Genomic DNA, 17,441 nt, shown 5'->3' with positions numbered 1-17,441 from the left:
GACAGCCTAGGTCATTTCAGGGTTAGACTCCTGTTACTAAAGCGTGGAATTCTACATGTGGGAGAATTAGCCTCAGTCAGGAAAAAGTTCCCTAACTGAGTATCCAATGCAGTGTGTTCAGTCCTGAAACCATATACACACAACTAATAGAAATGGACTGAGCAGATTTTATTCATGTATTAATATGTACTTTTTCATACATATTTAACAAGGAGGAATTGGAAGGGAAGAATATGGGGAGGGATGGAAAGAGAACAAGGAAGGGGAAAGTAATGTAATATATCTTAATTAAAGTGTATGAAAATAAATTTTAAATTAAAAAGCAGTTAGAGAGACAGCTGAGTGGTTAAGAGCACTGGGTGTTGTTACAGAGCACACAAGTTCCATGCCCAGAAACCAGCTCCTGGCTAGCCATCTCCTATAACTCCAGTCCAAAGCGATCTGATGCCCTCTTCTGGCCTCTGCAAGTACTGTGCACAGACACTTGCAGGCAAACACCCATATACAAAAAAACAAAATTATAATGTAAAAGAATGGAATGCTCTACAGTGATGTCACAGCTTTGAGATAGATAGCAGGCAGGGCTAGCTAAAATGAACTCATTCTGGTGTGGTATGGAAGCATCTCTGTCTACCCTCCGAGCCAGTATGCCAGAAGCAAAAGCAACTTTATTCTGAGGTTAGAGTAGCTCAGCAGGACTCTTCATCTAAGACAGCATCCACAGGGCTGATAGGTGACTTTTCCTTGATGCTTTCTGCATTCATGGTCTATGCCCTTTGTATGTGTGAGAATTGTGGCAGCAATACATGTTTCAAATATACTGATACATTTAAATGTAAATCTAAACTATAGATTTCATCTGCCTGAGTGGCTACAATTGCAGTCTTTTGTCTCCATTTAAATTGTCCATTGTATATCCTGGTGCCTAAAACAGACTTAAGGATGACAGCATATGTGGAATATAAAATCTCTTTTAGTCTGGTCCCTCTTTTAGCATTGACTGGAGCTGGATGCAAGCTGCTATTAAAGAGATTCTTATTTATTAATTTTTTAATTTAATAAATTTTAATTTAATAAATTGAGAAGGCATATTAATTATACAACAGCTGTACCTCCAGCTTTTTAAAAAATGTTTCTGAGACAAGCTGTCCTATGTGACCAGTAACAATATACTTAAGAGATAAACATTTACAACCTAGCATCCTAATCTCTAGCAGGCCTGGTTAGCATACTACTTTTCTTTAAGGTATTTTAGAGGCAGTCCTCCATTAGCTAAATTCTACTTGTGTGACTATGTCCCAAGCATTGGTGAATCCTTTGTATCACCAATTCTACTCTTCTACGTCACAGCTTGGCAGTGGAGTGCTACCCAGTACATGAGATGACATTTACAGCCTCCACAAAATTAACTCCAAATGGATCTTACACCTAAATGTCAAATGTGAGGTGCAGAACTTCCAGCAGATACTCGAGAAACTAGGCCTCAATGAGTTGGAAACCCGCCTAGGCCTTGGGAGATTTCTCTATGGTCCTGACGTAGAGTAAAAACAGCACCTTGTCTCAATCAGGGAATATGCTTGGTAGGATGGTAAAGGTCCGGGGCCAGGGCCTTTGGGGAGGGGTTGCTTTAGGTCCTGAGATTCCTACTCTTTGTCTACGTGGGGCTGCAGTTAGGTTATCATCAGCCCCAAGGCCACTTTGGACTTCGTTTACAAAGTTCTTGAGGTGTCATTGTCTTCCTCTTGTGCAACATCCTCTGATTAGCCTCTTCCTGAATTTGTGTACTTCCTTTTAAAACCGAACCCACTGAGTTTTATTAACAAGAGACCTTTTGAATTTGGCACAAATTTCTAGTCAATCTGGGATAGGTCTGTATTCAGGGTGGAAGTCAGGATTGGAACCAAACTGTTCCTGTCACTCAGACTTCACTAGCCAATAAGAACCTCCAGCGAACCTGACAGTCAGATGGGAGGGTTTTTCCGGTCGCCAGACTTCTGGCTCAGCTCCTCCCACCGCGGAAGTCGGAAGCTACCACCTTGTGCAGCCGGGTTGGTTTGGCTGTGGGGAGAGCGCCGGTAAACTAGCAAAGCCGCTTTACAGTGACTGAGGGGCTGCTGTCTCCAGACGGAGAGCAGTAACCCGCCATGGTGAGCGAAGGGCTGCTGTCCCCAGGCTGGGAGAAGCGGCCGGCTGAGCCGCGGGAGCCGGGGTGGCGGGTCCTTCCCGGGACGGGATGGGAGCGGTGGCCAGAGTTCGGTGTGGTCCTGTGGTCGTGCGTGGCCCTGCGTGGTCCTGCATGGGTGTCTGTGGGCCAGGCGGCAGCCTCTGAAAGCTTCACTCCGTGGACTGAGTCTTTGCAGGGCATTGGGAGTGGTACTGCGCTTAGAAATAGCCTAGTTGTTGACGTCGCTGTGAAATGCCGGCTCCTGTGGTGTTTCTGTTTTCGCAGTGGAAGACCGATTTGCCAAACTCGGAGAGCTCTGATCTCTCTAATGTCTTCCAGAAGTTCTACACTTTTAACGTTGAACATTTAGGGTTAGGATCGGTCTGGAGCTCATTTTGTGGAGTTTGTGAACAGTATCTCCTGTGTAGAGTAGCATCCCACTGCCGAACTGTGGCGTAAACAGCAGAATTGGTGCTGATAGAATTGATGGCATAAGGATTTACGTAAAGTAGAATTTAGATAAGGGAGGCTGCCTTCCAAATATCTCAGAGATAAGTAGTGTGCTAACCACGCTTGTTAGAGATTAGTGTAATAGGATTTGTACCCTAGGATTAACCGGCTATAAAGCTACATTTCCATAAAAAGGCTACAACCCTGATTTATAACCAGCGGAAAGGCCCGTCCTCCCGTCAAAGATCCTGCTTCTAACGTGCTGCTCCAGGGCCAGTACAGGGTCAAAGCCAGCACTGAGTCCTGGGTGCCATAAAGCTATATGAATTCTAGAACAGCTGCGTCTCCAATCTTTTTGAAAATCAGTTTTGAGTGTCTCCTGTGTTGATTGAGGTGGACTTGGACCTGGTCTGTAGCCCCACATGGCATCGCCTTTGCTATCCTTCTGAATAACCACCCTAAAATCATTGATTACAGGTCTGTGGCACAAATTTGAATCACGTAATGGACTGCCCATTGTACTAACAAGAAAAGAGTTTGGGCGTGGAACATGGCTTTTCCGTTTAGAACAGAAGTGGAGGAATAGTGTCCTGTCTACCTGGTAGGGGGAAACGACTTGGCAATAGCTAGATGACAGACTGAAGTTTAAGGCGGTGAGCTGCAGGGGTCTCCATCATAAAGAAGGGCATGATGAGGCAGGGTGAGTGATTCTTTCCTTGTCAATGAAGACACAGAATTGGTGGGTCTGCAATTTAGGAAGTATAACTTAGAACTACTCACTATTCAGTTTCCAGTTAGGGAACATGCCTATGTAGGTTTGGAATCCTGGCTGACACAGTTAAGTCAGCTCCAGAGGTTTGAGACACAGGCTATTGGCTATAACTCTGTCAGCTTACAGCACTCAGCAGCTAACATTTTACATGGCCAAAGTCCTACATTGTCTTATTAATGGCCCTCTCTCTACCAGGGAAGTGCCTGCTGTTTCAAAGTCAGTATAAGTGAGTACAGTAATTCTCCCAATTATTTTTCTCATTTTAAAAAGGCAATTTTATTGGTATTTTTAAAATTTCATTTTCTTTAAATGAATTACTGCTCTGATTAAATACATTACTTCTCTAATCTCTATTTCAATTTTTTGATGTTTCTTAGTCACTAAGAATTTCATTCCATTTTTTCTTAAGTATTAATTAATTATTATTAATATCAATTTAGAACAGTGGTTCTCAACATGAAGTGGTAGAGGCATCCAGGATCAAATGACCCTATCATAGGAGTCACCTAAGACCATTGGAAAACACGGTTATTAGTATTACCATTCATAGCAGTAGCAAAATTATAGTTATGAAGTAGAAGTGTAAGTAATTTTATAATGGGGGGGGGTTGCCACAACTTGAGAAACTGTATTAAAGGGTCCACACACTAGGAAGGCTGAGGACCACGAGTTTTAATCAATGTCTCCTATACCTCAGGCTTGCCTCACATTCTGTAACTGAGAATTGTTCTGAACACCTGTTTCTGCTGACCAGAGCTGGGCAGACGGTCCTGTCCTTCAAGGCTAGGCCTTGACTGGTCAGGTAGAAGGAAAACTAGTGAATGAGTAACTTTACTGGGAACTTACAAGTGAAGAGGAACCTGTGTAAGAAGTGAGGTCACTGACCAGGTGTAAAGCAGGTACAATCACAGCTCAGACACAGATGAGCAAGGAGGAGGGTGTAAGGTTTTCTCCTGTGACACCAGTTGACATTCGCAATGAGCAATTAGGTAAACAGTATTAGGTGATTGATAGATGTCCCGACTGGCCATTCCCAGGTTCATAGAGCAAGAAATCAAAAATGTGGCTAAAGAACTGAATTTAAAGTAAATCCAAAGTACTATAGTTACACTAGTTCAACCAAAATTTAAGAACAGGATAAAATGGTGTGGCCCTGGCTAACGTGAGTGTTATTTTCATGGTTTAAGCCAGAGAGACATCTCATGAGAAGTACTTGGTGTGCTCTAATACAAATCGCTAGTCTCTGGATCACATGGCCATAAAGCCTGTTTCAACTTTTTAAAATAATTTTGGGGAATTATAATTAAATCATTTCCACCATTTCTTTCCAGCCTCCAGGCCCTCCCATAGACTCCTGATTGTTTTCTAATTTATGGCCTCTTTTTGCTTTAACAACACTAGTGTTTGAATGGGACCTGTGTTTGGCCACAGACTTCCCAGCTGTGAAGCAGTGGGTTGACTGGTCATTGAGTGTGCAATGGAATGTGCCTTAGAAATGGAACAGGAAGTGCTCTGGGAGAATGGAAGAGTCTGCTAAACTACGGATTTCCAAGAGAGGTCCTGTCTGCTGGGTAAAAGGGCGGAGCTGGAAAGGCTGGTTCTGTGTGAGTCATTTGATCTCTGCTCACCCAGCAGGGAGGCTGCTACTGTCCCGAGGCCCTGCTGGGTGGCTCTAGCTTATGAGGGACTCTGAGAAGGCTTAGCAATAGGAATAGCAATAGCAGATAGCTTTTCCAGGTTCTTTCCAGGATTCTTCTCTAGTTCTCCTGTAGAAAGCTGTAAGGAAGACCACAATACATGCCACAGTGAGTGTGGTAGCCACTGTCCCCAGACCAGGAAGAACAGGTTGGTTCTGCTATCAGAGTCCCAGCTGCTGGGACTGGAATGGACCATGAGCCAGACTGTTTCTTTTCCTATATGTGGTGACCTGGGCCGTGGCCCCTTGACCTGAGTCTCCTTGAGTGCTGATTCCCTGGGAAGAGGGAGGCTCTGCAGCCCTGGTCATAGGAAACTCTGGTCCTCATAACTGTCCAGTGCGCACACACAGGCATTGTTTTTGGTGTGCAGTGGGAAAAGAGATGGGAAAACTGAAGGTCCGATTGCTAGAAGTTTTGAAGATTGCACTCCGCATTCAGTTTTATCTGATAAATTTTACAAATAGTTTAGAATGTGGTAGAAGAGAGGTGATGGGTATCATCCTTCAGCAATACTTGATTGGGGAAGTTCATTTCCAGGGGACAAAGGAGTTTCTGAGCTGCAGAGGTTTCTCAGGTGTGCATGGTGTTGTGCAGGTGGATAGGACAGAGTCCACACCTTGTGCCATAGTTTATGTGGCAGGAAGCAGACTTTAAATTATCCTTCAACATTGTTTTGTGTGTGGGCTTCTGTGTGGCTGGGCTTGCCTGGATCCATGGGGGCATCAGAGAGGGGTTACAGAGCCATAGCTTAGCTTCCTGAAGACCTCATTTTTCAGAGAGAGCTCCAGACCATGAGAGACCAATAACTATGTAGATGAGAGGCTCAGAAATATAATCGTGTAGGAGCCACTGAGTTATTTTTGCGAAGTCTGTGTTTATTTAATTTCTATATACCTGCACCCATAGGAAACATTGGTCAAATTCACATTTTCCCTACCTGAGTTTCCTTAGGTCTTTTGATAAAAGCTTGACTATCTTTTTGTGCTTTTGTTTCTGCCTTTTTCTCTCTATCCCCTTATTTTTTCACAAACATTGTGTACATTCTTTATTGTTTTAGCTTTGTGGTGAGTATAGAGGTCACACTCTGTCATTGTGTGTACTGTTCCTTCCCAATCCTATTGAGAACTCTTGAGTTTTTCAACATGACATATAGGTTTGGAATTAGCTTTCCAGTTAAAAAAAAACTTGGGGATTTTTCTTTGAATTGTATTGAATTTATGCTGCAAAGTTGAACATACCCAACATCTTTTTGTGTACTATGTCATGTTAAGGGCATTGCTTACAGTAATATAAAAGGGCAACAGACATTCTACATAATCATTTGTTTAGAAACTACAGTAAGTGTGTCATTCTGAAACCGATGTGAAATAATGTACAAAGCTATAGAAAGGGCAGCAGTGGAGAGTTTAGTGACACAGAATACATTGTTATAGTTACACAAAAGCTATCCACCAAGTATGATTTAATTGAGAAAACAAAGAGTGAAAACCAACATGCTTCAGAATTGAACAGTGAATCTGAATGTGATACGGGACTGTGTAGCAGCATGCGAAATAAACTCTGATAGCAGTAGGTTAGGATTTTCCATAGATATCAACTAAAATTAATTAACACTGTGTTGCATTGTTATAGTTGGTATAAGTCACATATATTTAGTGTGTGTATTCTGATATATTTGGACATATTACCTCCATGCACTAACCCCATTACCATAAACAACTCAGCAAACAGTGTTTTCCAGACACCCTTTTCCTGTCCATGTGTTCATGAGTGCCTACTGTCTACAGACTCCTCATAAAGTGACAGAATTGCTTTGCATCCCGGGGATCATTTCAGTATGTCTTCCATGAACTTGAGATTAGTATTATACCATACCAGAATTCTCATGTTTATGACAGCTATGAAATGACTGCATAAATGAAAATAACGAAAATGTTAAGTTGTTGAGATCCAGCTTGGTGTCTTATGTTGTAAGGAGAGCGGGCCTGCTTTTGATCCCGCCCAGCTAGCTTACTCCCAAAATATACCCAAAATAATCACACTGAAATTGTATTAATTAAATTACTGCTTGGCCCATTATCTCTAGCCTCTTATTGGCTAACTCTCACATCTTGATCTAACCCTTTCTAATAATCTGTGTAGCACAATGAGGTCATGGCTTACTGGGAAAGATTCTAACTAGCGTCCTGCCCTTCTTCCCAGCATTCAGTTCTGTCTACTCCACCTACCTAAGCTCTGCCCTATCAAAAGGCCAAGGCAGTTTCTTTATTTAACCAATGAAAGCAACACAAATACAGAAGGACCTACTATACCAGTCTTAGTAGGCCATTGTGCTGAATGAATGAAGACAATAGCAGAGGTTAGACGATGATACACTTATAAAGGTCTCCCCAGTAAGTGCTGTATCAGGCATGATCCATTTCTTTTGGATTTTCCAATTTGGTGGAGTGCAGGTTTTTAAACTATGTCCTTATGGTTCTCTGAGTTTCCTTGGTGTCTCTTAGGAACCCATTTTCAGTTCTGATTTATTAGTTTAGATAGTCTCTCTGTCTTTTAGTTAGTTTGGGTAAGGGTTTGTCAATCTTGTTGATTGAAAGGTTTCTGTACCTTGATAGTAAACCTCTCCACCAATGCAGTAATCCACGTTAAGACAAATTAAGAATTAAAAGTCTAGATTTAATGAAATTTATTGAGATTTAATTAAAAGTCTAGTTTTAATGCTCCTGGATGATTTTTTTCACCCTCAGAGAGAAGACAGGGAGAACAGACCGAAAACCACATGGCCGTTCTCTAGTGGGCAGTTTAAATACCCTGTAGGTGTGGCATTGAGCATCTCTGGGGCAGAAGCCACTGTTTGGTGGGTTTCTTGAGATGGGGCATGGTTTGGAGAGAGGGAGAAAAGTGAGGGGAAGAGGGCCAAGTTGGAGATTCTATCTGAACATCCCAGATTCCTTGAATATATGGGCATTGGTTCGTGGTCTGGCTACTTCCTGTGGGCATGGGACACGAGAGGGGGGTGGGTTTGGGGAGTCAGAGGACTCTCGCTCAAGGGTTGGTGTGGGTGTAGAAACATTTGGTTAACTTCCATCCTGGAGACCTCAGGAATTTGTTTCTTGAGGAAGCAGAGAAAAGAGGTTGCTAGGCAAAAAATAGATTATTATCATTGGTCCTGTGAACAGGACTAGCCATGGAGCGTGAAGACTGTCAGCAAGAATAGAATGGAGATATGCCCTGGTTGTACTGATAAAGATGAATAAACAAGGCAGAAAAGCAGATAGGCTCTTCATTAGGATATCTTAGAAAACTGGAGGGTGGAGGGTCCCAGCTGTTGGACGGACCATGTGTCCTGAGTAGGTGCCCACTTGAGCCTGGAGAGCTGGTACCAGCATTGATGTTCCAGGAGCTTGGAAGCTGATGGGGTGATGAAGATTATGGTGTAGGGTCCTGTCCACCAGGGCTCGAGAAACTTAGGCATTAGCTGTTTGAGGAGTACTAGGTCCCCTGGGAGAGTTGCGCAGGCTAAGGGGCAGATGGGTCTATTGGCATGGGGGCAAGGAGAGAGCTTTGAGATGTGAACAGAGAAAGCAGAGGTAAGGAAGGTACCTGATCAGTGGAGGAGTTAGGTTGGGATGTGGTGGTTAAGGAGGAAGGGCCCTCTGTAAAGGAGGTCAAAAGGACTTAGGGCCTGTGGGAGAGTGTGGGGTTGCCTGGAGGTGGGTAAGGGCAATGGGGAAGAGGGAAGGCCAAGATAACCTAAGTTCAATGGAGAGCTTGCTGAGCTGTTGTTTAATGAGTCTGTTGGCCTTCACAATCTTTGCCAAGGATTGTGGATGGTAAGGATATGGAGTTTCCAGGAAATGTTGAGAGTTTCTTACATGAGCTACATGACCCTGGAAGTGAAAACTGGCCCATTGTCCATTTGTTTGGAATGTGGCACGCCAAACCGAGGGATAATGTGGTTCAGGAGTACCTGAGCCACCACATCTGCTGTTTCCCTGGAGGTGGGAAGCACTCCTGTTCATCCTTTATTTATCTTGTTGATAAAGGTATCAACAAGAGTTAGAAAATAATGGAGTGTTTTATGAGTGGGTATATGGGTGATGTCAACCTGCCAGTCCTTGCTGGGTTAGTGTCCACGAAGCTGGTGCAGGGGCTGATGCATCTGGAGAGCTCACTGAGTTGGCCTTGGCACACATCTGGCAAGAGGACTGAACCTATAGAATAAGAGCTTGAAAATAGATGGGGTTAAAGAGGGGCTCTGAGAAATAGAAGAAAGCTTTGGGGCCTGTGTGTAAGGTCTGGTGGGTGTCTAAAATGATGGACAGTGCTTGGTCCGGAGGCTGTGGCAGTTATTTAAGGAGAGTTATCCATCCTTTGTCTGTGTGGCCCCTTTACAAGGAGTTTGTTCGTCTACTCTGGTTGATAACAGGGTGCAAGGAGGGTATTAAAAACAAAATATGTTCTGTTGATCCAGAGGAGCTAGAAGCCAGTCCATGGGCTGTTGAGTCAGCCCTGGCGCATTGCCTGAGGCCACTGGGTCCTTGGAGGACTGCATCTGCAAGGAGCTGGAAGGCCCTCAAGAGCTTGGCTATAAGGGGTTTGTTAACTATGGGGGTGCCCTTTGAAGTGAAGAAGCCCATTTGCCTCCAAAGGACAGAATAGGTATGGGCTACTAAAAAGGCATATTTAGGGTCAGTATAGATGTCAGCCCCTTGAACCTTGGCTGTCTGGAACTCTCTAGTCAAAACAATTAATTTGGTCTTTTGTGAAGAGGTCCCCACTGGCAGGCAGGTTGTTTCAACTGTTTTAGTGGACGTGACCACTGCAAATGCTGCCTGGTGGTTTCCTGATCTGTCTGTAAGGGATCTTTCATCAACAAAGAGGGTGAGTTGGGGGTTTGTCATGGTTTGGTCTACGAGACCAGGCTAGGGTGAGCAGAAAGCCTCCATAGCCTCTGAATAGGTGTGAGAGGTACCAGAGGAGGAAGGGACAAGAGGGAGGATTGCAGGGTTTAGAGTAGGGCTAGAGGCAAGATAATTTGGGGGTTTTCTAGAAAGAATAAATGAAAGACTTGGACTCATGAGGGCCCAAGGAAGGAGAGACTCGGAGGTCTGAGTGGTGGTGGGTGGAATTACCGTGCCTGGCTGGAGTAGCGTAATCTTGAGAACCTCCCCAGTGAGTTCAGCCACTGCTGTTAGAGCTCTCAAGCATGGCTGCCCACCACAGATGCTGGGGTCTCGTTGTTTGAACAGAAAAGTGATGACCTGCTCTGAAGGCCCAACCAGTTGTACTAGAAGCCTCGTGTCCACTCTCAACCTTTCATCTGTTGGAAGGTGATATGGTTGGCTGGGGCCTGGAAGGGCTAGGGTGGAGGCTGTGAGGAGGGTACACCAGAGTAAAGTTAGGGATCTAGTAATGGAAGGATCCCATCAGGCCCAAGCATGAACGAGTCTGATTCGTGGTGGTCGAGGGATATAGATCCTACAGGACTTGGACTCTGTCAGAGGTGAGGGTCTCGGACCCTGTGCTGAGTTGAATGCCCATACCACAGTGGGAGAGCATAGCTGAGCCTTAGATGGGGAAACACGATATTCCAGGGAGCAAAGGTAGTTTAGAAACAGAGATGGCCCGTTGGAACAGAGGTGAGGAGAGCTTGCCGGGAAGGAGGCCATCTCCATATTGGAGCAGCGTATTAGGACTGGAGTGAAAGGTGGAAAGATCCCGAGCCAAGGCTTGGCCAGAGACATGAGGGCTGTCCTGAAAGCCCTGAGGGAGGACCAGGTGTCAGGACCCTTCCTCTGGACGTTTAGTGTTTTCATTATTATGTAGCAAGGGGACTTTCTTTCTGTTCCCATCTATTTGGTGCTTTGCATGCTTCTTGTACCTTCATGGGCACCTCCTTTAGGTTGGGGAATTTTTTTCTTTTATGAATTTGTTGACAGTATATTCTGGACCTTTGAGGTGGTATTTTTCTAGCTTGATCTTTTCATAGCTTTCCGGATTTTTTGGATATTTTGTGTCAGGATGTTTTTAGATTTAACATTTTCTTTGGCTGATTTATCCATTTATTCTATTGTATCTTCAGTGCCTGAGATTCTTTCTTTTATCTCTGTATTCAGTTGGTAAAACTTGCCTGTGCTGTTCTCTGTAGTCTTGAATCTTTCATTTCCAGGGCTCCCTCGGTTTGTGTTTTCTTCATTTCCAGTCACAGGTCTTGTGCAGTTACATTTGCTTCCTTCAGTTGGGTGTTTTTTTCTTCACTTATTTAAGGGATTTATTAGTTTTCTCTATTTTTTTTTTGAGTTTTCCTAAATTTCTTTCAGGGATTTATTGATTTCCTCCAATTGTTTTTGTTTTCCTTGACTTTTTAAAAAAGGGATTTGTTCTTTTCCTCTTTAAGTATGCTATCATCTTCATATAGTTGGTATTAAGGTCATTTTCTTGTGCATTAGATATGTTGGAATATTCAGGACCTGATGTGATGTGGTAGAACTGGTGGTGACATACCTTGGCTGTTATTGATTATGATCATAAGCTGACATGTATGTATGCATCTCAGTTTGGGGTGATTCTAAGTCTAGATGCTGATTTCTGGGCTTGCCTTCGTTGGGTGGCAGTTTTGTTTCTGGTTTCTGTTGTCTCTCTGGATTTCAGAGTGTGTTGGCTGAACGTCGTCTTTATAGGCATGCTTGACTTGTGTGTTCATAGGAGACTGTTTGCTGCTGTTGGAACGGGAGGCCAGGGGAAGAAGATCGTAGGGATCAACAAAGACAAGTGGAGACAAAGAAGGGGAAGCTGCTTTTAGTATTATATTCCAGTTCTAGGGCCAACTGTGAAAATTAGGTCTCTGGTAACAGATAGTGTGGTAGATTTGCGGACAGCCTACCTCTTCTTCTGAAGTGCTTGACGTGTTTGATGAGGGGTGTCTGCCTGATGTTGGGCTCTGGGACACAGAGATGGTGTGTAGTTGAAGACTGCTTGCTCATTTGTTTTCTGGACACCCAGACCCAAAATAGTCACACAGAAACTATATTAATTAAAACACTGCTTGGCCTATTAGCTCAGGCTTCTTATTAGCTAACTCTTACATCTTGAATTAACCCATTTCTGTTAATCTATATATATCCATGAGGCTCAGTAAGGGTATACATAGATTTAAAGTCAGTTTACCAGTAAGGTTCTCTGGCCTCTGTCTCTTTCAGCAACTATGTGGTGTCTCCCTGACTCCACCTACTTTCTCTCTATAGCTCTTCCAGCCTGGCTATATTCTGCCTTACTATAGGCTGAAGCAGCTTCTTTATTAACCAATGATAATGAAGCATATTCACAGCATACAGGGGGGAATCCCACATCGATGGGACTCTTGCACTGAGAAATTTAGTAGAATTAAAAAATAATGGGTTGATTTCTTAGATATAATATTAAATCTGTTGGAATGTTATTATTGATGACTCATTCTTTTTTTGTTCTTGGTTTTGAAGGCAAAGTTTCTCTGTGTAGCCCTGACTGTTCTGAAAATAGATATGTAGATTGGCTGGCCTCCAATTTAGAGATCTACCTTTCACTGGCTTCTGAGTGCTAGGATTAGTTAAAGGTGGGCCAACATGCCTGGCTCTTTTAGTTTTTATGTTATTGGCTGGTAGGTCTGGATGTAGGTTTTTGTGCTTGTCAAGCATATGCTGTTGTGCTGATCTTCAACTACATCTTGAAATTTGAAATTTGGCAGAGATTATCATTCTGTTTTCCAGGACAGCATGTATTCATGACATTAATACTGCTCGAGCCTTCTGAACTATTGGATTGCAGTTGTGTGACGTTTCCTACCTGTTTATATGTTTTAGAGGCTTTTTTTAGATGAATATGGGTATTTTGCCTGTATGCATGGACATGTACCACATTTGTGCCTTGTCTGATACAACCTCAGAACTCCTGAGCTTGTAGTAATGGATAGTTGTGAGCCCCCACGGCAATTGAGCCCACTTATTTCTGCAAGATCAGCAAGCAATTTTAACTGCTGAGCCATCTCTCCTGCTCTATGCTGTTTATTTATGATCCACATTTGCATGGCTAATATATTCATCTGTCCATTTGTAACTGTTTAGACATGTGTTCCCTTCTAATAAGATCCTTTTAATGGTACAGTTAAACTGCAAACTTCAGATTTCAGGAAAATGAAGACAGAACTGGAGTGAATGCATAAATCTTTTAGGAACTTCATTAAAAACTGCTGAGTTCTTTCTATCTTTTTTCTTTGATGGTTGATATTTGTGGGGGAGACAGGGTCTTAATATGTCTCCCTGTCTATCCCGGGACTCATTGCCTAGATCATGCTGGCACCCAGCTCTGTGAAACGCACCTGTTTCTGCCTTCTGAATGCTGGGGTTATAGGCTTTAGGCAGTACATTCAGCTTGTCCACCTTTTTTTGTAGTTAGTAATCGTGCATACAATGTCTCTGTTTACTTGGTACTGTTAATCTGTTTGCTTGTCTCTCTTTTTTAAAAGTCTATTAATTAGCATTTGTCTCGCGCGGCTATATCCCAATCAAAGGGCACAGAAATGACAGGGGAGAACCTCCTATTCAGTTTTCTTCTAGACTGACTTTGTGATTACTTTAGAATTTATGTGTTATGGAATGAGTCTGGTAACCACCAGAATTATATGAATATATTGCCATAGAAGAATACATTCACAGTATTACTATCATGTTTTTTATTGTAAACATGTGTGGAATATTTTAGAATGCAGTGGCCTATGATGATGTGCATGTCAACTTCACTCGGGAAGAGTGGGATTTGCTGGATCTTTCCCAGAAGAATCTCTACAAAGATGTGATGCTGGAAACCTATAGGAACCTCACTGCTATAGGTAAGACTAAATTTTCCTTCACTTTTTAAAACAAGAGGACAGTGTTTCTTGATGATTGATGCTCTTCTGTCGTTTCTATTGAGAAAGAAGAAGAATGATTTGAATAAATCATGTGGGGTTCTAAGGTTCGTTGAAGATAATAAATTACATTTTATATAATTTCCAATAATATATCATACATTTTCTTATACTATATTTTAGGATACAGTTGGGAAGACCATAATATCGAAGAACCTTGTCAAAGTTCTAGAAGACACGGAAGGTAATTTTCATGGACAAGTGATACAAATGTGCCTCTGAAGAAATTTTAATATGTCCTGGAAATTTTAAGGGAAACAGCAGTGTAAGGAAGCACAGCCTTGAGTTTATTGATGATTCTGAAATTCTCAAAAATCATGTACCTCAATGTCAGCGAGCTGATTTGTGTTTGTAAGTTATTCTTTTAAGAAGGAAGACAAGGAAACAATGCCTTAACAGATATCACCATGTGAATCATATCTCCATGCGAGCTATGCTGTAGAACTGCCAATTCATTTAGTTTCAGACTACTGAGATATTACTAAAGATATACACATTGAATAGATGAGAAGTATATGTCCAAAATCTTCTAATAACTAAATAGTTCATAGTAAAGCTGGTGTTATACATACACTTGTAGCCACTTTGCTAAATTTAGTGAAAGGGGAACTTTATGAGAGTCAAGAAAGTTGTGGAGAAACCTCAATCCCTGTATCACATGTCCTTGAGGAACATAAAGTCAATCTGTGTAAATGCAATGTGGAAAACTTTTATTTGTTATTCTTCCTTTATGAGGTATATCATATGTCACTGTAGGTACAAGCCCTATGAGCATAGGGATATGGAAAAAGCAATCTCTTTCCTAGAGTAATTAGAAGTTATGTAGTAGCCCCCACTTTAAGTAGATTTGTTGAATGTGATACAAGTTTACATTTAATTGGTTTTTTTTTTTTTTACTTCATTGGGAATGCATCAATAAACTACACTGCAGAAAAGCTCTATGAGTATTAGCAATGTGGCAATTCTTTGGTTTGCCCTGGTCCACTTTTTTTGTATTTAATTAATTAATTGATTAATTAATTAATTATGTATACAATATTCTGTCTATATGTATGCCTGAAGGCCAGAGGAGGGCACCAGACCCCATTACAGATGGTTGTGAGCCATCATGTGGTTGCTGGGAATTGAACTCAGGACCTTTGGAAGAGCAGGCAATGCTCTTAACCTCTGAGCCATCTCTCCAGCCCCCTGGTCCACTTTGTAAATGTATGATTCACAGTATAGGAGTATATGTGAATGCGGGATGTCAGAGGTCTTGAGTTTTTCCAGTTCTCTTCAAATATATGAAAAAACTCATATAAATGATGCTATAAATGTGAGCCATGTAATAAAGACTCTTAATATCACAGGTCTCTTCAAAGACTCAAAACAAGCCGTAAGAAAGGGAACAGCATGAGTTAAACACAGTGATAAAACCTTAAGATCTGATTCCTCTTTACAATTAGACCAAATTGTAAAACTAATTCATTCAGGAAAAAAAAAATTCATGAGTGTAATGTATGTGCTAAAACTTTTACGTGTGCCAATTTTCTTCACAGCCATGGAAGAAGTCTTGCTGAAGAGAAGCCCTGTGAATATACTCAATGTGCCAAGGCATTTCCATCTCACGGTCACCTTCAAAGGCATGAAATAATTCCTAGAGGAAGAAAACGCAATGAATGTAGTCAGTGTGGTAAAGCCTTTGCAAATCACAGTTATCTCCGAATACATAAAAGAACACACACTGGAGAGAAACCCTGTGAATGTAAGCAATGTGGTAAAGCCTTTGCACATCTTAGCAGCCTCCAAAGACATAAAAGAACACATACTGGAGAGAAACCCTACAGATGTAATCAATGTGATAAGGCCTTTTCACAACCCACTAGTCTCCAGATACATATAAGAACACATACTGGAGAGAAGCCCTATGTATGTTATCAATGTGGCAAAGCTTTTTCACAACACAATATTCTCCGAGTACATAAAAGAACGCATACGGGAGAGAAACCCTACAAATGTAATGAATGTGGTGAAGGCTTTGCACGTCACAGTCATCTTCAAAAGCATGAAAGAATGCACACTGGAGAAAAACCCTACAAATGTAATGAATGTGGTGAGTCCTTTGCACGTCACAGTTATCTTCAAAGGCATGAAAGAATTCATACCGGAGAGAAACCCTATGGATGCACTCAATGTGGTAAAGCCTTTGCACATAACAGTTACCTCCGAATACATGAAAGAACACATACTGGGGAGAAACCCTATGAATGTAGTCAGTGTGGTAAAGCTTTTGCACGTCACACTAGTCTCCGAATACATAAAAAAATTCATAGTGGAGAGAAACCCTATAAATGTAATCAATGTGATAAAGCCTTTTCAGAACACAGTTATCTTCGAATTCATAAAAGAATACATACTGGAGAGAAACCTTACCAATGTACTCAGTGTTCTAAAGCCTTTGCACATCACAGAAGTCTCCAAATACATAAAAGAACACATACAGAAAGAAACCCTATGAATGCAAGTAATATAGTTAACCCTTTGTATGTAACATTAATCTTTGAAGTCATGAAGAAAAATCTTACTGGAGAGAAACTCTAAAAATATAGTCCGTGTAGTAAAGTCATTGCACTTTGTGAGTCTTTATGCAAGAGGAAAACCTTTAGTGTAATCAGTCTGTTATAGACTTTGCATATAGCAATAATCTTTGAGACCCTGAAAGAACTCATACTAAAGGGAACCAAAGGGATTGCAAAGGATTTGGTAAGAACTTTAGCCAACACACTTACATTCAGTTAAAAAAGATTTTTTATTCTGAAGAAAAAATTCTGCCAAGTGTCAACAGTCTGTTCAAGCATGATGATGTACCTTATTTTATTTGCTACTCTAAACTCATGTGGACAAAAGCCCAATGGATTTAAATGATAAGATAACCCCTTTTGATTTCACACTTCTCTTCAATTACATGAAATAATTCATCCAGGTATGAAACTTAATGGATGTGGTGGCCCCCCTCCATAGGTCTTAATCGAGGAGTAGAAGAAGCAAGGACAAGAAGAGCAGGAGAGACGAAGGCGAAGAACGAAGCCGGAAGAAGAATCGGAAGCAGCCGATTGTGATTTCTGCCGTCGGCGTAATATGAGGAGGATCGGCGGAAGTGTCCTCCGACTCCTCCTCCTTCTCCTCCTCCTCCTTCTCCTCCTCCTCCTCCTCCTCCTCCTCCTCCTTCTCCTCCTTCTCCTCCTCCTCCTTTTAAATATTACATGTAGCTGTAAGTGTCGGCACCCTGCAGAACCCCTTTGGGTGGACCGTACTTGGACTTTAAAACACCTCGGTCCCTACACTGTCATCATCGTCACCTTCCTTCCTGGTAGGAATAAGAATATTCTAAAGAGATATTTATATTTCTCCCTTTGGCTAACAACTAATGAAACA

General features: G+C 42.0%; 1 protein-coding gene and 1 pseudogene across 1 annotated transcript; both read left to right on the top strand.

The window, feature by feature from the left end:
- The first annotated feature begins 2,013 nt into the window (after nt 1-2,013).
- LOC119811873 (zinc finger protein 431-like) lies at nt 2,014-14,215 on the top strand. Its single transcript, XM_038326019.2, has 3 exons — nt 2,014-2,147; nt 13,823-13,949; nt 14,151-14,215. Exons 1-3 carry the CDS (start codon nt 2,145-2,147, stop codon nt 14,213-14,215), a joined length of 195 nt encoding a protein of 64 aa, XP_038181947.2. The 5' UTR covers nt 2,014-2,144.
- A 1,352-nt stretch (nt 14,216-15,567) lies between these two features.
- On the top strand, nt 15,568-16,632 carry LOC121677161 (annotated as a pseudogene).
- Nucleotides 16,633-17,441: the final 809 nt, after the last annotated feature.

The sequence above is a fragment of the Arvicola amphibius genome, chromosome 4 (genome assembly GCF_903992535.2).
Source record: "Arvicola amphibius chromosome 4, mArvAmp1.2, whole genome shotgun sequence".
Classification (NCBI taxonomy): Eukaryota; Metazoa; Chordata; class Mammalia; order Rodentia; family Cricetidae; genus Arvicola; species Arvicola amphibius.
Note: the sequence above shows the minus strand (reverse complement) of the source record. Positions and strands in the feature narration are given on the sequence as shown.